Source organism: Protomyctophum bolini, assembly GCF_963924005.1.
Source record: "Protomyctophum bolini genome assembly, chromosome: 4".
Taxonomy (NCBI): Eukaryota; Metazoa; Chordata; class Actinopteri; order Myctophiformes; family Myctophidae; genus Protomyctophum; species Protomyctophum bolini.
Genome location: NC_137865.1, coordinates 44,261,442 through 44,283,698, shown reverse-complemented (window position 1 = coordinate 44,283,698; position 22,257 = coordinate 44,261,442). Strand labels below are relative to the sequence as shown.

Genomic DNA, 22,257 nt, shown 5'->3' with positions numbered 1-22,257 from the left:
ACCAATATGACAATACTTGGCAATTTCTCTGCCTGCTGTGTCGCTGAATACTGTAGATGTTTTGTACTGGAGCATTCTACAGTGGGTTGTTGCGACCCCCCCCCCCCCCCCCGCCTGGTTCCAAGCAGTCTATTGTCTACATGTGATGAAGGGAGGATAGCCCAAACATCTGTCATCATTCATTTTGTTACCTTGAGGCATATATTATGGAACATTACAAATGTGACTTTTATTTCTGAGTGCAAGCCTCCACGTCATGATTTATTCTACATGTGATATTTCCATAGCCATTTCTTCCCCTTCCAGACAGTATAGCCTTTCTTACATGTATGTCACAAAGTGACATCACTGCAGGTGATGGCCAGTATACTAACATTCTGATCTGGCCAGCTGGAATCTGTATCTTTTGCAGTGGTGGAAAGTACCCATTCTGACCTGAGATCAGATTCATACGAGGTTTCCCACTGGACACACACTGGTCTGATGAACCCATTCTGACCTGAGATCAGATTCTAAAAATGTCAGTCGTTCTTCGATTTTTCAAAAATAGCAGACCTACAAGCTCGTAGCGCGCCACTCGGTGGCGCGCTATGAGCTTGTAGATCTGCTATTTTTCAATAGCTAAAGCATAACATGATGCTAAACACCAAAATGGGTTCCCATTCAGAATGGGTTAATAAATCTAGTATCAAAATCGTAATCGTAATCTAAATCTAGTATTTACTTAAGTACTGTAGCCTACTTAGCCTAAGTATAATTTTGAGGTATTTGTACTTTCCAATACACTTACAGTACTTCTACCCCACTAAATCTCAGAGGAAAATATTGTGCTTTTATTCCTCTATAATTATTATTATTTGAAAACTTTTAGTTACTTTGCAGATTTTGATTATTATTACAAAGCATACCCACTCCCACTCCAACCCTATACATTTCGGGCCATTTGAAAATAGCAGATCTATACATTGTGAGCTTGTAGATTGCCCATTTTCAAAACATTTTTATACATTTAAAAACTTGAAATGGGACATTGAGTACTTCTACAGTACATTTTGATGCCAATACTTTAGTTCTTCAGTTTTACTTAAGTAGGCTACATTTTGAAGTCCTGACTATTACGTGTAACAGAGTATTTCTACATTGCAGTAGCCTGCTGATACTTTTAAAGTATGTAAAGTAACTTAAAGTAAGTAAAAAAGAAAAATGCTATTTCCGTGCTTAGACAGACCCAGCCAGCCAGGCAGGGACACACATTGCTAGGCAATGGAGTGGCTGCACCACTCAAAGAAATTGAGTTATTTTTCCACCACTGACCTCCTCCTCACCCTTCCCAGTTTTTTTGTCCAAATAATAAATAAATAAATCACACTTGTGTGAATGAAGTGAGGGGCGCTCTTATATCACCATACATCACATTCCGTGCTCAGCCAATCAATTCATCACAAATGTCATTCCGGCCAATCACTTTTGGCGTCTTCACTTTTCTGCCTTTTATCCTCAATTATATGTGTAGCGTACTTTGCTCAGCCAATCAAATTATCATTCATTGCTATGGGGTGATCAGCCAATTAATCATCAGCCAATGTTTGTGTTGTTCACACAAACAGATGCTGGGCATAGGGGGGGTCCTATTTGCTTCATTAGTCTCCTTCCATTCTTCCCACAATCTGCTCTCTGAGTTTGCCTCTCCCTTGCAGTGCTCAGTGACATTTCTGGATGTGACAGTTGGGCGAGTTGGCTAGGAAATACCACCCACCCCCCCTTTCAGTCTACTCCACTAGCTGCACCTCTCCACCGTCTCTCTCTGTCTCTCTGTCTCACACAACTAATGTGCATATATGCATGTACAGAATGTCCTAATGTGTTACAAATACTAACTCTAATACTATTAGGACACAATCTTTTTTTTGTTTTAGTCTGCCACTAATCTGCAGAAATCCTGTGATCAATGATTTTGCTCTGATCCCCCCCTTTGCTTGCTCTCTCTCTCTCTCTCTCTCTCTCTCTCTCTCTCTCTCTCTCTCTCTCTCTCTCTCTATCTTTTATTATTATGAATTCTAGAGATCAAATTCCAAACACTGTTTCCAGCACTGAGAACATTCACTTCAAGTTCTCCTGGTCTGGCTGCCTTTTCCGTAGGCTAGGCTGCCAATTTAGATTAAAACAATATGTTCATGTCTTTCAAAGATCCTATAGGCTACATCACAACAGGCTCTTTGGTGAAACAAGTATCCTAGTAAGGGGTTGACACTATGGCAGGTTAATAAAATGTTGGGGCATGTGCATGGAGTCCCTATACTATATTTGCATTAATAATTGTATTACTTTCAGTTAAGCAGGAAACCATAACCAAATGAGCAGAGGTGGAATAAGTACTAGAGCAGGGGACGGGTTCCAGGTTCAATGTAGAAGTGAGAACTGAGAAGTAAGTAGACGTGTGACTTTTATTTAGTTAATAACAATGTTATTTTGTTATGTAGCCTAATTGGTTGGTTGTATTTGGTCTCCCTGCAGCTCTTCTATTGGATCATTTAGATCCTGTCTGGTTTGACACGACCTTTGACATGGTCCTCTTTCTGGTTTGACACAGAGTAATGTAGTAAGAGTAAGAGGGCTGTATTTTGCGTGTCTTAAGGACCAGGTCTTATTCCCTAACTTGAGTAAACTAAAGACCTGGAGGCGTGGTCAATGCTCTTTGGCCACTCAGAATAGCCAAATGGCATTGATCACGCCTCCAGGTCTTTAGTTTACTCAAGTTAGGGAATAAGACCTGGTACTTAAGACACGCAAAATACAGCACAGAGAGTGGTGACACGCTTTGATCTCGCTGCGAAGCGGGTGCCTATGGGCGATAGTTCCAAATACACAAAGCTGTGCATAGGAGGGGCTATAGTGCCCCTCAAAAATAAAAATAAATTAGACATCTGAAACAAATGTGACCATGCACGAATGCACAGCTTTTTGTGATATGTCAACAGTCAAAAAGGTTAATGGAAACCACAGTTTTAATCTTTAATAATGTGATTATCCATTTTTGTGTCAAATCTCTATCTGAACTTTAACTAAAACGGCCAAGTGCATCATGTAGTGTAGTATTGCAATATAGCCTAACGTAGTAGCATGAAACAGAAATACTCCAGTACAGACAGTAAAATTAGTACAAATTTGTATTCAACTCAAGTAGCATAGCATACACCGGCACCCTACACTGCATGCCTACAAGACAGAATGCAATACACCTCCCAACCGATAGGGCCACGTCGTTGAAAGCATGGTGAAAAACTGAGAAACTGGCCAGCGGGCGCATTAAAATGATTTGTATTGTACAATACGGAAGGAACGCATGCCAATAGTCACCCGAGCAAAGTTGTTACATCCGTGGGCAGGGGATGAGCATTTTATATTTTAAATATGAACGTTTAATGTAGACGTTAACGTTGTAAATGGAGCACGCGCGTAAAACTGTGCGTCGTGACTGTCATGATTATGACAGCCATGTTTCAGGGCTAGGGTCATGCTTAACCTCGCTTCACCAGGCTTTGGTCATGATTGGTTTAGGAAGGTGGGTGACACCTCCAGACAGTCATCCTCCACTCCACCACTTCCCCTTTCAATCCCAGCTCACCAAAAAAAAAAAAAAAGCAAGCCCCCATGTGAGCGCACTCACCGCACTGCTGCAGTGTGGCACACCCCACGAGGTGCAAAAGTTTGTTCGGGGAGATTGGACCCACCACGCCGCGTGTGTGTGTGTATGTGGGTCGGTCTGTCCGTTGAAGCATGGAGGAGTTGGCGAGAGAAAGCATCAGTTTGCTTGCATCAGCTTCAGCCAAGCCAGGCCCAGCGCTCCACCCGGACGGCCCACGCCTCGGTTCGATGGGGGCGATATTCATCATGCTGAAGTCCGCTCTGGGTGCCGGACTCCTCAACTTCCCCTGGGCCTTCGAGAGAGCCGGAGGGGTCCGCAACGCAGTCACCGTGGAACTGGTTTGTGATATGAAGTTATATTTCCTATGCCTTATTACTGAGCTCTGCCAGGGCAACATCATGTATACAAGTTCCAAGTTCTATAGTTTGCCATCAGTGGAGTTCATTTGAGGTAGCCCTTGGTATTTGATGGAATGTTTCATTTAATTTCAGACCCCCCTGAGTTTTTTTTTTCTTTACTTTTCTTCAGTCTCTCAGGGGCAAATTGAACACTCATGGTTTTCAGTGCATGTTCTCCTCAGTTTCACACTAATCCCTTATATTATAGGTTCCCCTGGATTGATAGGCTACAAAGCCTTAAATTGACTCCCCTGTCAATCAGAGTTATGGGGACATTTTCGTTGTATTGCTAACGTTTCTATATTATTGTATGGTGGCTGCTTGTGCACACAAGCCTACCAGTTACAACACTGTAGCTTAGCACTGTTGACATACAACAACATAAATTGTTTACAAATCTTTGTAGCACTGTTAGTGTTGACCTAATACAAATGTATTGTTTACAAATCTTTTCAGTGCCAAGATTGTAGAAGTTCCCTGTGAAGAATTTGAAGAAATATAGATTTCTATATGTTGGCCAGTGCCCAAATTAATTGAAAAGTATATGACAGTAAAAGGGATGGTAGAATAGAAGAACTCTCAATCATTCTTGTGGTCATCGATCGGCCCAAAACACACTCACCCTGAGTCAAATCCGGTGACCTTGGAACACGTATTTCTGGCCACTCAGTCACCCCAGTCAAATGATGATTTATGATTCGGTCCCTAATCCCTATCGGAACGTAACTGGATCTGACTCGGCTGAAGCGGACATGAGCCACGAGAGGCACGGCGCCAAGCGAGCCATCAGGCGAGCGAGTTGCCGTGCCAAACGTTGCAAAGTCTGTGTCTCTAAAATGCTTTTTTCCCCCCAACTACTCCCTAACTTAATATTAGGGGCTGTAACTTCTGTTCTCGCCAAGAGCGGCAACACTTGTTCCGCCACTGCAATAAGTTCCAAACTATACAGTTTGGAACTTATTTACTTACTTATGCTCTTCGCCCCCAATGGGGCATTGGCATCACTGTCTTTGGCAACCATTTGCGCCGTGCCCCATGAGAGACCCAATTCCAGCAGCTCAGCCTCTATCGTTCTGCGCCAGGTGATCTTACGGCGGCTTCGTTTCCTTTTCCCTGGAGGGGTCCATCTGAGGGCCACTTTGGGGATCCGCTCTGGGGGCATTCGGAGTTTGTGTCCAAGCCATTTTAGACGACTGTGGCCACATCTCGGCAGCCAGTCTTTGTGTAAAGATCTCTGTTGGAAAATTTTGTTGGGCCAGAATATACGGCAGATCTTCCTCAGGCAGCCATTGTGGAAGGAGCTGAGGCACTCTTGCTTTTTGTTGTGGATATTATCATGTGCATTGTACCAGTTAAAGTTGAACCTGACAATGCTCTGATACGCTTTCCACCTTAATCTCATATACAACGCGCTGATAGTTAAGTCTTTTTGCACCTTAATGTCTGTCTAATAACATCATTAACATGTACAGTATATACCTGCTGCTTTGTTCATGCACCTTATGTCAAACCTCATGCCCACATACTGTGTACTGTACAGGATGGATATGCTGATATTTAGTGTCTTCTTTTCCTTTCGGCTTTTCCCTTCAGGGTTCGCCACAGCGAATCATCTGCTTCCATCTCACCCTGTCCTCTGCCTCCTCTTCTCTCACACCAACTAACTTCTTTCACTACATCCATAAATCTTCTCTTTGTTCTTCCTCTAGGCCTGGCAGTTCCAACCTCAACATCCTTCTAACCGATATACTCATTACTCACTATTATCCCTCCTGTACGTGTCCAAACCATTTCAGTCTGGCCTCTCTGGCTTTATCTCCAAAACATCTGACATGCGCTGTCCCTCTGATTTACTCGAGTCGTTCCTGATCCTATCCATCCTTGTTACTCCGCCGTAGTCTGAAAACCCACCTTTTCAGACTCCACCATGGCCCATAGCACTTATCCTACCCCCTTAGATAGCATTGTATTAGATAGCATTGTATCTATAATTGCATTATAATAATTGCATTGTATGTAGTCATAGCACTGTATAGCATAGTATAGTATTATATAGTATAGTATATATGTATAGTTTATATGTATAGTGTCATTATATAGATATGTTATGTTCTTTCATGATAAATGCATTTTATATACGTGATGTATTCCCATGCTTTTGTTCTTGCCTAATGTAAGTCGCTCTGGATCAAGAGCGTCTGCTAAATGCCTAAATTGTAATTGTAAATTGTACTTCCAGAGAGAACATTGTAGTCTCTGCTACCTGTATACTATATATGTAGATCTTTTATTAGCTTTTCTTTTTTCCCCTTGCCACCCCTCTACCTCCCTCTTCTTTTTAGGGCTGACCTTTAAAAAAAATCTAATATTCGAAGCTTGAATTTATGGTTAATTTGTTAATTTTTTAATCGAAATAGCTGATCTACAAGCCCTAGATCTGCTACCCTTCAAAGCTATGTGCTTGAGCTCCACGATTCATGACTCACTGACTGAATATTTAATCTCGCCCGTACCGTCTCCCCCAGCCCACTTTGTCGTTTGAAATTCGGGTCGTTACTCGTTTTCATGGCTAGCTTCAACTTTAAAAACAAGATCGATGGTCAGGCCTATTTCTTTTTCTTTCTCCTTCTAGAAATAAAAATTAAATAAAATAAAAACGATGGCAAACATCGGGGCCCATGATGTAAATCACCGGCGAGTTCATGTGCCCGAGACGGAGATTGATAATCTCCGTCAAATTAGTGCTATGAAAACTGATCGCATCGCTCTACAGCCTACAGCTTGCTGACATTTTATTAATGGATTAAATAGGCCCGGGCCCTGAAGGTGTTAACCTGCGGCACTTTTGACTGTAATGATTGAGATAATGAATGTAGTAGATTCCCTGCGCATGAAGTGAAATATTTAAAACCTTTTTTGTTTTAATCTTCATGATTATGGCATACAGCTCATGAAATTCAAAGCAGCACTTGGCACCTGCTCACAGAGCCAAAACTACTAGTAATTGGTGTACTGACTGTGCTTAACTGGCCTGACCTGAACCCCACAGAGAATCTATGTTTTATTGTCAAGGGGAAGGTGTGAGACACTATATTCAGCAATACAAATTAGTTTAAAGCCGCTATCAAAGCAAATCTGGGCTTCCATAAGTCCTCAACAGTGCCACGGGTCACGCCCCATAGATGAAATAATTTGTTTAAAAGTAGCCCAGACCACGTATTGAGCGCATCAAATAACATACTTTTCAGATGGTTGACATTTCTGTATTATAAATGTTTTTTAGTGGGTCTCTGTAAATAAATATAATACAAGTTTTACATTTTGCATTGTATTACGGAAGAAAATGAACTTTTCCACGATGTTCAAATCTTTTGAGATGCACCTTATTATATTCCCTTATGCCCTTTCCCCACATTCTCATTCTTGTTTTATCAGTGTAACTGCAGCCATAAGAAATAGATATTAACATAAAACGAAAATAACTTCACCCAATCCATTATACTTTGGTGTAAAATGGTGATGTGACAATGTTGAGTTTGATGAGAGCAATGCAGAACACTTGTAAACTCTGTAATGCAACTGCCACTGGCAAATTCAGAAAAAAGGATTTTAACCCATTTTGGGCGGGAACCCCTTTTGGTTCTAGCTATTGAAAAATAGCAGATCTACAAGCTCATAGCGCGCCACCGAGTGGCGCGCTACGAGCTTGTAGGTCTGCTATTTTTGAAAAATCGAAGAACGACTGACACAGAAACATAGCTTTTTCAGAAAAATGTCATTTTCAAACAGACATTTTTAGAATCTGATCTCAGGTCAAAATGGGTTAAGGCACAGCATTATAGCTTTCTCAATGGCATGCTATTATGATCAGGAGCGTACTGTTCTCGCTGCATCCAAATGTCCCATTTGGGAACAAATAAAGTACAGCATGTCCTTGGAGCCGTTTCTTTATTTTTTCTTCTCATATCTTCATACTTGTTTGTTTCTCCATCCAATCAGGTCTCCCTGGTGTTCCTGATCAGCGGTCTGGTCATCCTGGGATACTCGTCGTCCGTCAGTGGCCAGTGCACGTACCAGGCGGTGGTGAAGGAGATGTGTGGGCTGTCCATCGGCCAGCTGTGTGAGATCTGCTTCGTCTTCAACCTCTTCATGATCTCCGTCGCCTTCCTGGTCATACTGGACGACCAGCTGGTGAAATGTGAGATGAATTTTTAAAAGAAATCACACCATAATGTGAAGTGAAATGTGAGATGAATAAAAAACCAGACCCACAGGAACGCACCCATGGTGCCGGCCCGATTCCGGCGAGCCGCCTCGCGTCCAAAACGGTTGAGAAATGACAGTTACCGTGTGCCGGTCCCTCTACTGTACTGTCACTGTACTGTACTGGCACACCCAAAATCATCATATATACAGTTAATATTTGTGTGTGTGTTAGGTTGCGCACGGGTGGTGAAAAACAACCATACTGTTTTCGTGCTCATACCCAGCCAGCCAGCCACACATAGCTCCGTAAGCACCAGGGGTATTGCCGTACTGAAACGGACATACATAATGGACAGACACACATAGCTCTGCATAGGAGACGGTGTGTCACCACTCAAAAATACACAATTGTCATATTTGTTTACCGATGTCTGTGAGGAATGTGTATAGGGTTCTATTGGGCATAGAATCTCATTTTCAGCACAGCCAAGCCACGAGACGAGACACGAGTCAAATGGTCTGTGGTAATGAAACTTACAAGCTTCATTCTCAGAGGGGAAAACCCCTGAATGATTCAGAGGCCAGGGTAGAGACTTTGACAGGCTGAACATTTCCGAGATACAAGGCTGTATAAAAAGTATTTTGCACACCTAACGAGGGCGACATATGCATAGGAGAACACCCAACGAGAGCATACTGGAAGTAAAGAAAAAACTCCTGCACACAGTCTTCAAATGCAATTAAAATGTTTTAACCCATTCTGACCGGGAACCCATTTTGGTGTTTAGCATCATGTTATGCTTTAGCTATTGAAAAATAGCAGATCTACAAGCTCATAGCGCGCCACCGAGTGGCGCGCTACGAGCTTGTAGGTCTGCTATTTTTGAAAAAATCGAAGAGCGACTGACATTTTTTAGAATCTGATCTCAGGTCAGAATGGGTTCATCAGACCAGTGTGTGTCCTAGTGGGAAACCTCGTATGAATCTGATCTCAGGTCAGAATGGGTTCATCAGACCAGTGTGTGTCCAGTGGAAACCTCGTATGAATCTGATCTCAGGTCAGAATGGGTTAATGGGAATAACAACGTTTCGGTCTGTTAGTTCGGTACCAGGCTAAAATACTTTTCATCAGAGGAACAAGAACAAGTTTATTTTCTTTCTTGAATGCGCTCCTTCATTCAGTTGTATAACTGCCGACAACGATTTTTCCCGATCAAATATTTATATTTTTTATAGAACACTTATGCCATATCATGATTGTACAATAGCCAAAATCACAGACAAGATCCAGTCTAATATCATGATGATATGGATATCATTTTGATAATAGGGATGTGTCCCAATTTCCGATCACGTGATCGTATTGGGGCAACCCTACTGTAGTTTGAAGTATTTTAAAGGTGTACGTACTCCTTGTCGCAGGAAAAACAAATGTAATCGGGACACATCAGCTGCATAGTGGCTGATACCGATGTTGTCACAAAGGTGGTATAATGGCTGATATATCAGGCAGACTGCTTTAGTCAGTCAGTCAGTCAGTCAGTGTCTATTGTGTCCTTCTGTGACTGTGTTGTCTTTCAGTGTGTCTCTCCATCTATGAGTTGGTGACGGGCTTGTCGGAGTCAGAGATGCCTTACTATTGGTACACGGACCGGCGCTGTGCTCTCCTGCTGCTCTGCGTCCTCCTCATTCTTCCACTGTCCATCCCCAAAGAGATCACCATCCAAAAATACATCAGGTCAGCAGTGGCACGCATGCACGCCGGTACACACCTAGGTGCCCCTATGTTGTAGGTGTTTGCGACCTATGAAAACCTGCAAAACCTGTCAGTCCGTCAGTGACTCCGTCACGCCATCATATATGACCGAATCAAACCCTGGATAGCCATACATGGAGTAGACTAGATCATCACCCCCATCTGCATATATGGAGTCGGCCAGAAACTCTACATCTGACTTCAAAGCCTTAGATCTCCATATCTGGAGCTGACCTGTTCAGACATTCCATATGTTGATCCGACCTCATCAAACCCTGTACACTCGACACTGCCCCCACTGCCACCCTTAGATCTCCATATATGGCGCTGACCGGTTATGACATTCCATATGTTGATCTGACCTCATCAAACCCTGTACACTCAAGACACGCTCCATTTATGGCTAGACCTCATCAAACCCTGTACACTCAAGACACGCTCCATAGAGTTTAATGTTTGTTTTGTCTGTCACTGAGAAAATCGGCATATGATGTTATGATTTTGCGATGATGTAAGATAAGGGTTGGTAAAGCTCCCCTCACTTCACACAGGTGCGATTTATTTTGACACTGTGTGTGTGTCCCTGACTTGCATCAGAGTAACCACAATCTAGTAGTGTATACTTGCATGGACTGACTGATGAGCTGCTTGCCACGCTTAGGCTGCCTGTTCTAACCACTTCATTATTGTTTGGTCAATACAGACAGACAAGGGGGTGCTGTCATTTACCTTCCCACACGGATTTGTGTTCTCAGTCTACCCCTGTACAAACGTAATTAAAAGACATTAAACGATAAGCATCGTTTATCACAACATTTCCCCTCATTCCCGTGAGGGGAAATTTCACACACACACAGACAACGGCAAAACAAGCCGTGTCATACACAGTGTCATACACAGACACAACGATCGAATCAAACTTTATTTGTACAGCTATAGCACATTTCCAACTCCGACTGGTTGTCTAAGATCTAAGATCTAGGTTAGCCGATGGAGGGAGGTTGAGGCGTGCCCACTATAAGCACTGCTTTCTAATTTCTATTTTTGTGTTTGTTATGGCCTCTCTCAAAGTGTTCTAGGTACTCTGGCAGCAACCTACCTGACGATTGCCATCATAATCAAATATCATACCATGCCTTCAACGCAGGTTCACATCGCCCCTGTCTATAGCACCGGGTAAGTCAGCGTGGCCAAATGGATTGGTTTCAGGGAAAGGATATTTAAGTAGGTGTTATGGATATGAAAGTATGAATACTCTTTCACACAGGAGAAGCCTAAGCTATTATTTGGGTAAAGGAATGAGTCCCACACATTTGTACCAGAATGGTACTGGATAGTACTAGATCTTAGTTGGGTCTTTTAGATACTTCTTTTATCCATAAGCTGTGATATTTAACATTTTGCATTCCTCTTGACATAGTGGTAATGTTGTGTTGTAATTTGACAATGGGACAGAGAGGAGATACCTATACAGTACATACTGCATGTCAGCCAGATTGGAAACAGTGGATGCTGTGGGCTTACATGTATCTCTGCCAAACTTGGCGAAAATATCCATTAACAATAAATAAAATGTAAAAGATGAAAAAAAAAGCAAACTATATATGCTTAAAAAATTATTGTGTAAGTATTTGTGGTGTTTATTTGCACCTGTAATATGTGTGTGTGTGTGTGTGTGTGTGTAGGATCAGTTCCTGGGCCTCCACGTTTAGTGTGATTCCAACCATCTGCTTTGGTTTCCAAGTGAGTAGAACATTTTAAACGTTTTCAGATTTCAGCAATGACGAGACTTGTTTATCATCATCAAACGGTAGGGAGTGTGTGTGTGTGTGTGTGTGTGTGGGGTGTGGAACTGTATTTCCTGTCAATATTGCGAGTCTTGATGGCCACTATAAATAAGATCTAGATCTAAATGAGATCTAGGATGTGTAGTGTACTGTCAGTAGGCTGCTGGGACCTGGACCAGAAGAGTGATTTAGTGAGTCTAGTCCAGTCTATAGTTCAGCTGGATGGCACGGCCTGGGATTGCTGTGCTCTGTGATATAGGCTGCCCTTGGATTCCTTTGACATCTTAGAACGGAGCAGAGGGATCAAACAAAAGACTCTGATTCATGCGTTTCCTCGCAATTTACCACAGTAACTTAATAAACGAGGGGGGGAGTGGAAAGGATTGACGCACAGGTGCGCACTTGTGTGCCTACCCATGCCACACACCTTCCTTCCTTCGTTCCCTCCCTCAGGCGAAATGATTACAGTCTGTGGGTTCAAAAGGAAGCTGATGAGATCCTCAGTTGAATGGACAAAAACGAGATGGAGGGAAGCAAGATTGAAAGTTCCAGCGACGGCAACTGGGATCAGGTTAGGACAAAGACTGCATTCCGCGTTCCCTTGATGGTGTAACGTGCTCGACTGTCACTCTGAAGATTTATACTTGGCTGCACACCAGTGTCCCGCAACGGGAATGGCTAATCTACAAGCTCACAAAGCGTCGCATCACCATGCATCGTGAGCTTCTAGATCTGCTATTTTCTGTGCATGGCACTGGCATGCAACCAAATATAACTCTGTCTAACGGATTCCATTTCATTCCATGTCTCATCCGAGTTCACCTCAAAACGCATTAAAGGGGAAATGAGCCGAGCACCCTTGGATACTCTCCTCATACCTGGGTTCCAAGTAGGGGTGGTACGATATGGGTACCTCACCATAATGATAATATCACGATATTCGATATTGCAACTAAGAGATTATATCTACTGAAAATGGGGAAAAAAATAACCATAAAAGGCAAAACATCTGGAATTATGTTAAGGTTTTTTTTAATGATGTTTAGGACACAATAAACACCTTTTTTATGTGTGCAATGTGTTTCTAGGTGTTTTAGTCATGGTGCCATGTTCAGTGCCGTTTCTACGGGGGGGCACTAGGGGGCACTGCCCCCCCAGATAGACTTTGTGCCCCCCCAGTCCAGAACCCTACCCCACCATTATTTTTAATGTTTTACAGGTTTAAAATAATATTTTCATGTTCTTTGTGTTTATAATAAATTTACATTTTCTAATTAATTCATAGTAATAAAAATGCAATAATAAAAAGTACACTGGCACCTAGTCGGTGCACCTAGTCGGATTCGTTTTGATGCAGCGCACCAAAAGCTACGTCATTACCTGTGTTGCCACGCAGGCCGGGTCAATTCAAATATTTTCAGACTTCAGTCACAGTGAAAACAAACCCAAACCGGTAAAATTTTATCATGGATATTAGGAACTGGCTCAAAGCCAAAACACCAAACTCTATAAACCCACCAGCACCTTCAGAAAGGCAGACTGATGACGATACTGAAACCAACGCCATGTCGCCTGTTGTTGTTAATATTGCGGGGAGTCATTCGAGCACCGAGCACTACTAAATGCACAACGAAATTCGGTCGTCGGATCACATTACTGGGGGTTCGCGAGTGTCGGATAGCATTATTCCAGTGAGGCAGAGGGCTGCTGTTTAACTTCCACAGCAGCAGCTCAACTTTCGGACCTCCACCACCACCGCATGCTTCTCCACCAGAGAAGCCAGAGGTTCTGGCACACCGTCACTGAATCAGGTAAAACGGGACAAATACCCAAGTAGCCTTCATAATGGCAAACGCGCAATCTGCAGACGCGCAGATCCCCCCCCCCCCCCCCCCTTTGCCTCCCGACATAAATACACTATATAGACTTGTTGTTTTTGGTTGGTGCATAAACTTTTACTCATATTCCCCTACCGTGGAGATGGCCACATATAAAAGACACTATAAGCCTAAATGCTCAACTATTTGTTGGTGATTAATGGTTGGTGCATAGGCTATAGTCTTTTTTTTCTACTTTCCTCCCGCCGTGGAGATGCTCATTGTGTTCATTGTGTTGTTGGTGCGATGCGATCGTGTTTCCACATGACAGTATATAGGCTATGTTTGTTTGTTTGTTCTGTTGGCTACAATAATTAGGCTATATTATTTGTTTTGGTGTATAATTGGAACCTATACTTGTAGCCCTTCTCCAAGCCTTTTGTGTTGTTTTATTGTATAGGCCAATGTGAGAGCTTAATTGCTATATATGGATGTGAACTTGAAAAATCAAGTGCCCCCCTTGGAAATATGAATGCCCCCCTGCTGATTATTCCCTGGATACGGCACTGGCCATGTTCATTGTTCATGACCAAAATTTGTCATGCAAATGTGGTCTCACTTCCTTCCTGGAATACAAGTCACATGAGGTACATGAAGGACCCTAATGGAAACAAGCCATATTGCTTTCTTGGGTTATAAAATCCTCTTAGCAGACCTTGTATTGAACTGTAGGCTACGTTCCTGTGCTTTTTCTGTAAAGTAAGTCGCGCAATTAATTTAGAGCCAAATCAAAAGCAATTGAATTGCTTATAAGTTGTAAAAAATAAGTGCAGACAAATTGATTTTTATTTAATTCATGGCTCTATAGTTAACATGATTCATAAAATATCAGACGGAAAGATGTCGAGTCATTGGCGTTCTAAATTAACACCATTAACAACATTTTTAATAAAAAGATCTGTAGAAGTTAGTAGTTTTTATTTTCTAACGTAACTAGCCTGGGGAAAGTGAACCAGCCACCATCCTCGTTCCCCGCCGGCTGTGGTGGAACTGCGGGGAGTGCGGGCACGGCTTTCCGCAGGCTCTCAAACACGATGTGCCTAGATTAATCTCGTGAGTCGTGGACTCGTGTAGGCATATTGATTTTGAGATGTTTCCTCAATGTGGACGTGCCACTGGTGCAAGTTGCAACAACCTTTGCAGGAAACTAAGGCATCGCATTTATTGCAATTTGCGTGCTGTCCTGCTCGCTCCGGTGAGCGGTCGCTGAATGCACAGAACAGTGGGCGTATCCTCCATATAGGTGTGGTGACAGTAACTTGGCTCTGCTTGCATGCATGCAGAGACAGCGGAGCTAAATGACGACTGATGAGAACCGTTTGGGGAACCGTTAATTTAAAAAACGATGGAACCGGATCCACAATGTCGGAACCGGGTCTGAAACGGACCCGGTTCCGAATTCCAACCCTAGTCAAAACCCTTGTCAAACACAGACTTCATTTTCAAAATGTGTAATCACGACAGCCCTATTGCCATCTACAGGTTCCATTATGTTCGTGTGTTTCATTGCCACGAGGCATCTATAACATTCAAAGCATTAGACCCTTCCTCAGCCAGGAGTCAGCCCAGCTCCTTATCCAGAGTCCCAGACAACAGTCATATCAAAACTTGACTATTGTAACTCTCCTTACTGGCCTACCGGCATGTGCACTTAAGCCTCTCCAATTGATCCAGAATGCCCGCAGCACGCTTGGTCTTCAACCAGACAAAATTCTCACATCTCTCCTCCCCCCTTCTCCGCTCCCTCCATTTGCTGCCCGCAGAGTACAAAACACTGATGCTGGCCTACAAAGCAACCAAGGGTATGGCACCTCCATATCTTCAAAGTCTGATCCAACCCAGTGAGTCCCAGCCGGCACAAAACTTCCAGTTGCCATCAGAACTGCAGACTCACTCCCAATCTTCTGCCGTAGTCTGAAAACTCACCTCTTCAGACTCCATTTTAGCCCATAGCACTTGTCTACGTTCTTGCTTCACAAGTGGCTCTGGATTAAGAGCTTCTGTTAAATGCCTAAATTGATTGCCATCTATCTACAGTTTCCATCTATCTACAGTTTCCATCTATCTACAGTTTCCATCTATCTACAGTTTCCATCTATCTACAGTTTCCATCTATTATCTACAGTTTCCATCTATCTACAGTTTCCATCTATCTACAGTTTCCATCTATCTACAGTTTCCGTCTATCTACAGTTTCCATCTATCTACAGTTTCCATCTATCTACAGTTTCCATCTATCTACAGTTTCCATCTATCTACAGTTTCCATCTATCTACAGTTTCCATCTATCTACAGTTTCCATCTATCTACAGTTTCCATCGTGTGTGTGTGGTGTGTGTATTTCAGTGCCACGAGGCATCCATTGCCATCTACAGCAGCATGGAGAACCAGCGCCTCTCTCACTGGGCCTTCATCTCCGTGCTCTCCATGGTCTTCTGCCTCGTCGTATACTCGCTCACTGGTTAGGATGTTTTCTGTTGCTGCTATTCTCTGGCACACAGAGTGCCAATATTAATCATATTCATGATTCATCATAACTTTTCTGCTAGTTGTATGAACAGGTGTTATCTGTCTCACTTGCAGGAGCTTATGGGTACTTGACATTTGGAAAGGCAGTGAAGGCAGACATTTTAATGTCTTACAACGGCGGTGATGTCCTAATGCTCATCGCTAGGCTACTGTTTGGAATCTCTATCATCACCATCTATCCCATAATTGTACTGCTAGGGAGGTAAGTCACTTTGTGATTGGAAATTACTTTGTTTTTAACTCGTTACTGCCGGAGGCAAATGCCTTCTAAATCAGTAGTTCTCACACTTTCAAGATGTTTCAAAATGTAAAGAAAATAGCAGATACAACGATGTTGATTTTGTCGACTGAAACTATGCCCAAAAATGTTCGTCGACCTTTTTACACTGACAAAAATAAAAGACATAATGACTAAACTAAATATACTGACAATTTTGTCAAACAAATAAAAACTAGCCTAAACTAGACAATCGGATCTTGCTCTCTGAAAATAACCGATCTACAAGCTCGCAATCCATCGCGCTGCGACGCGTTGTGAGCTTGTAGATCGGCTATTTTCAGCATGCAACCCGAGTGTAAAGTCTGCTATTACGAAACATTGAGGCCTGACAAATTACATTTTTATTGACAAAATCAACTGTTATGTAGATTTAGCTGACTAAAATTGTATATTATTTGGTCGACTAAAACTAGACCCAACACTAAAACTTTTCAGGTGAATTAAATATGATTTGCTGTCAAAATCACCATTGTGGGCCTGGGCCATGGCTCAGCGGTCCAGGCACCTTGGGTGGCAATCCAGTCTGGCAGTGTGCTGCGGGTTCGACTCCCGATCCCGACGGCCTTTACTGCATGTCATCCCCCCCCGTCTCTCTCCCCATTTCCTGTCAGCCTACTCTCTGTCCCTCCATAAAATGTATAAAATATAGGCGAAAGCCAAAAAAATAAGGAAAAAGAAAGATCACCGTTGTGCAAGCTCGCAGCGCGGCACAAAGTGAGGCCGCATGCAGAATTGTCAAATCCTAAATGAATATTCTCTGCAACGTTAGATCAGTGATCCAGGATCCTCTGCTAAGCTGGCATCGGCGACGGGGTGGACTGAAGACAGACCAGTTTGAAAGCCGCAGCCGATGTGTGCTGACGGTCCTGTGGGTCACGGTGACTCTACTCATTGCCATATTCGTACCAGACATCAGCAAGGTCATCAGTGTCATCGGCGGGATCAGTGCCTTTTTTATCTTTATTTTCCCAGGTAACGCATTTGGCATACATGTATACCTTTTCTTAGAGATGCAGACACTGAAGATCAACTTGTTTGTACTTAATAAATAATCCCATTGATCTCTCTACCTGTGTTCAAACAGGGCTCTGTCTGATCTTTGCTATGCAGTCTGAGCCAGTCTCCTGTAAGACCAGGTAAGTCTTTTTTCTTTTTTTTTATGTATGTATTTATTTGTTTTTGATTAATAGTAGGCAGGCTGCACATCTGAAGAAATACCTGTGAACGTGACAATTGTGGGACTCAAATGCGCTCTCTTGTGCTGTCTGATACATGAAACCCCCTTTTTTGTAATATTGTATAATCATCTTTAAAAATATGAAATGGCTCATTTCTCTCCTTTCTCCCGTTAACATGCACGTTTGTGTGTCATAAACGCATTGTGTGTGTGTGTGTGTGTGTGTGTGTGTGTGTGGTGTGTGTCCTCTTTAAACCATTATATAAACATGGTAATTATTCCAAAAGGTTGATTAGCAGGATTTTTTTCTCTTTGGGCGGCAAAACTCTGCCTTGTTTGGTTGTTTACATCTGTGCCCATGAGTGTGTTTATAAAGCTCTCAATGTTCTGGCAGTATATGACCGCCTGCCTGCTATGCCTATGTCCCAACTGCCCCCCCCCCTCTCAGGTCTTCTAGTGCCGACCTTCTCCAAGTAAAAAACACGGTGAGGCAGCTTTCTGCTTCTACAGCCCGGTGGCTTGGATTAATTAACTCTCATTACACCTAAGACGGGCAGCCTCAGGCAGCTCACAATTTAGTTCTTCACACTTGCTTTTAGCATTATATCCACTCTGATCATTTAGGTGCCTTTTTAATGTAAACTGTACACTCTGGTTTGAAAGCTTTGGGATTTGAGGTGTGTAATAGTTTTGGCTTAAATTTATATAATTGTTTTTATATCAATGACATACATTTTGATATATTTCATTATGACCCCTCTCTCTCTCTCTCCAGAGTTGCTCTCACACTGTGGGGTGTGGTGACCTTGATCTGTGGAGCTTTCATCTTTGGCCAGAGCACCACAACAGCTGTCATGCAGCTCCTTGGCAGGATCTGATGCTCTCATGTCATGTAGTCCACTCCAAAATGTGTTTTTGCTTTTTCTCCATTATTACTTAGTTCAATGGAACTATTACTTAGTTCCACAGGAAGGGAATGCATGTGGCTACCGTGGACCTTGCTATGTCTTCATGGAGAGGACCCTTGACTAGTTACGATGCCCTAAACCTTACACTTATTGCACAATCATTGTGTCATCGTGAACTAGAGTAAAATAAAAAGATACTCACTTTTTTTTTTAAATATATGAGCCATTCTACCGAATTGGTTCAAATTGCAGTCCCACAATGTAAAATATATTTTTAAAAACAATTAAGTAGTCAGTCCTTTACATGTGTACAAATATCATCTTATGATCTATTTAATGCCAATACATGTATTGAGATAGAACAAAATGTAATATATAGTAATACATACTTTATATGTTACTTTCAATTGGGATGTAGATCTGCTATTTTTCAACGGCTAAAGTATAACATAATGCTTAAAACGCCAAAAGGGGTTCCTGTCCTGAATGGGTTAATGTAAATCGCTCTGGATTAAGAGCGTCTGCTAAATGCCTAAAGTTTCTGTAGTGGCATGATTGTTTCGGTAGTGACACAATTGGATGCGTGTGCTTTTGAGACATTATTAATGTACATAATTCAGATTTTTATTTCATTTTGTGGTCCAAAATACCAAAACAAAATGTAAAAAGTGTGGCAGAGAGAGACTGAGAAAGCAGGCAAAGAAGATGGAAAGGTTTGTTAGGCTTCCACACGACCTAGCACCGAAGTGATCAGGCAGCAGCAGCAGTAGTAGTTTAGTAGTAGCTTGAGCAAATGTAAAGCATACGAGTTCACTAATGTTGCTCTGGAGAGGGAAGTCTGGAGCACTCTGGTGGAGCTGTTGCCCCCGCGACCCGACTACGGATAAGCGGTTGAAGATGGATGGATGGATGAGTTAATATTTAGCAAAATAAGTTAGTGCATGGCACCGCATTGTAAAGAAAATGCTGTGGGCACTACCGAAACACTGGTTGTTTTGTCAAAAATACAAAATAGTGAGTTATCAACCAATATTTTCAGATCATGATTGGTTACCGGTATCTGTAATGTCAACTATCATTGATGCTGAAATCAATATAATCAACTTGATGCATTTTACAAAGAATATAGCCTTTAGATTTGGATTAATCTTAATAATTCAACAAAGAAATGTTAAAATATCAATTTTAATTTATTTAATTGTAGAACCACCTACATTATACCTTTTAATTAAATGGTCTGTACAGGGGGGAATTGAGAAACATTATAGACTAAAATAAGTATCTTTATTCGAAGGTAAAAGTCTGTTTCGGTAGTGACATTTTGGGAGAGGAAAGATATTCCAATTAATTATTCAAATACAATATAATTGACGTTTACTGTGCGTTTACTAAATATGTGTCCCTTAGATCTCGTGCAACATGAATATGGGCAAAGTCTTTCCAAAATGGCATACACATTTCACACAATTTCCAACTCTGAATTTGAACCAATTCGGTAGAATGGCTTGTATATGTTGGACCTCCAAGGCCTCTCCTGTCGTGTTTCTAGTGGTCTGTGCAGAATCATAATGCTGGTAGTTCTCATACTTGGTGGTTGCATTATCATCACTATTGTTTTTATTACATTTTTCATTTTATGGTGGTGGTAGTTTGTCTTTTGTCACTGTTTTAGCTTTTGAAAAACTCATTTGTGTTCTCTGTACTAGACACTAACCAACCACTCACCAACTTTTATAGAATTTCCATGGTCACTAGACAATTAATCTGAAGACGGAGGGTAAGTAGGCACATCCACTTTGACCTTATTACTAAGGCCTAACCGTGGCCTGTCTCGGGCCAATTTATTTTTGCTTGGTTTACCTTTAGGGTACCGTACCTGTTCCCAAGGGCAGGAGTTATATGTTATAACCTTTTATTCACGGTTCGACTACTACAGCCTGCACTGCAATATGTGATGAAGGAGACCTAAAGGATAACATTTATATCGAGGATGGTCCCTGCTGCAAAGCCATAACACTACTGAATGGATGACGTTTGCTTCAAGGTGCCATTAACATGCTGTCTGCGTGTTAATGTAGAGGAGGGTGTAAATACTACCATTTTAGTCTTGCTGCAATCTGCGTGTCCATTGGCAAAACACAGGAAAAACAGTCCCATCTGTCTCGAGACACTAGTCTTGCTGTAGTTATTGTGTTTTCTGACCTTCATGTGAACGTGCCTTGTGGTTTCTCGTTGTGGACATGCATGTTCCATACATTCTTGTTGTGCGTGTATAAATAGAACAAAAATAAAATAAATGTATAATAAGTCCTTTGACTCCTGCAGAACTTGCGGAAATGGAAATTGCGGAAATTGCGGAAATGGAAATTGCGGAAATTGCCGAAATGGAAATTGCGGAAATTGCGGAAAAAACACTACGCAAATTTTCCGCAACACTACGCAATTTGCTAATGTTTCTCATCCTCCGCAACACTCAATTTTTCCGGTAAATACAACACATTGAGCAGGGCACTGCAGGGAGTTGAACCCCGTTCCGGTAAACCAGAAGTACCAGTACCAGTGCCTTAGCTTTTGTGTATTCAACTATTTGGGTAACGTGTGAGCTTTATCCTCTAATTCATGGGCCTGGATTTTTTTTTCCAAAATTTCAAAAAACATGGGCTATAACATGGGCTATAACATGGCCATCGTTTTTTTCATTTTTTTCAAATCCTCAAAAATGATGAAAAACGGCGTGCCATAGTATGCCGTACGATATGGGCTATAGCCCACGGTCCAAAATGATGAGAAACGAGGCTAACTTTTTTTTTCAAAATTTCAAAAAACATGGGCTATAACCCATCGTTTTTGTCATTTCGTCATTATTTTCAAATCTTCAAAAATGATGAAAAACGGCGCGCCATAGTATGCCGTACGATATGGGCTATAGCCCACGGTCCAAAATGATGAGAAACGAGGCTAACTTTTTTTTTCAAAATTTCAAAAAACATGGGCTATAACCCATCGTTTTTGTCATTTCGTCATTATTTTCAAATCTTCAAAAATGATGAAAAACGGCGCGCTATAGTATGCCGTACGATATGGGCTATAGCCCACGGTCCAAAATGATGAGAAACGAGGCTAACTTTTTTTTTCAAAATTTCAAAAAACATGGGCTATAACCCATCGTTTTTGTCATTTCGTCATTTTTTTCAAATCTTCAAAAATGATGAAAAACGGCGCGCTATAGTGTGCCGTACGATATGGGCTATAGCCCACGGTCCAAAATGATGAGAAACAAGGCTAACTTTTTTTTTCAAAATTTCAAAAACATGGGCTATAACCCATCGTTTTTTTCATTTTTTCATTTTTTTCAAATCCTCAAAAATGATGAAAAACGGCGTGCCATAGTATGCCGTACGATATGGGCTATAGCCCACGGTCCAAAATGATGAGAAACGAGGCTAACTTTTTTTTTCAAAATTTCAAAAAACATGGGCTATAACCCATCGTTTTTGTCATTTCGTCATTATTTTCAAATCTTCAAAAATGATGAAAAACGGCGCGCCATAGTATGCCGTACGATATGGGCTATAGCCCACGGTCCAAAATGATGAGAAACGAGGCTAACCTTTTTTTTCAAAATTTCAAAAAACATGGGCTATAACCCATCGTTTTTGTCATTTCGTCATTTTTTTCAAATCTTCAAAAATG

General features: G+C 41.9%; 1 protein-coding gene across 1 annotated transcript; it reads left to right on the top strand.

The window, feature by feature from the left end:
* Positions 1-3,777: 3,777 nt before the first annotated feature.
* On the top strand, positions 3,778-18,534 carry slc38a8a (solute carrier family 38 member 8a; the record flags this gene model as incomplete). The annotated part of the gene is made up of 10 exons (XM_080760837.1): positions 3,778-3,984; positions 8,044-8,242; positions 9,832-9,988; positions 11,078-11,182; positions 11,692-11,749; positions 16,017-16,131; positions 16,254-16,401; positions 17,249-17,451; positions 17,564-17,615; positions 18,432-18,534. The coding sequence occupies 10 exons, from the start codon at positions 3,778-3,780 to the stop codon at positions 18,532-18,534; spliced, it is 1,347 nt and encodes a 448-aa protein (XP_080616963.1).
* Between the last annotated feature and the right edge of the window lie 3,723 nt (positions 18,535-22,257).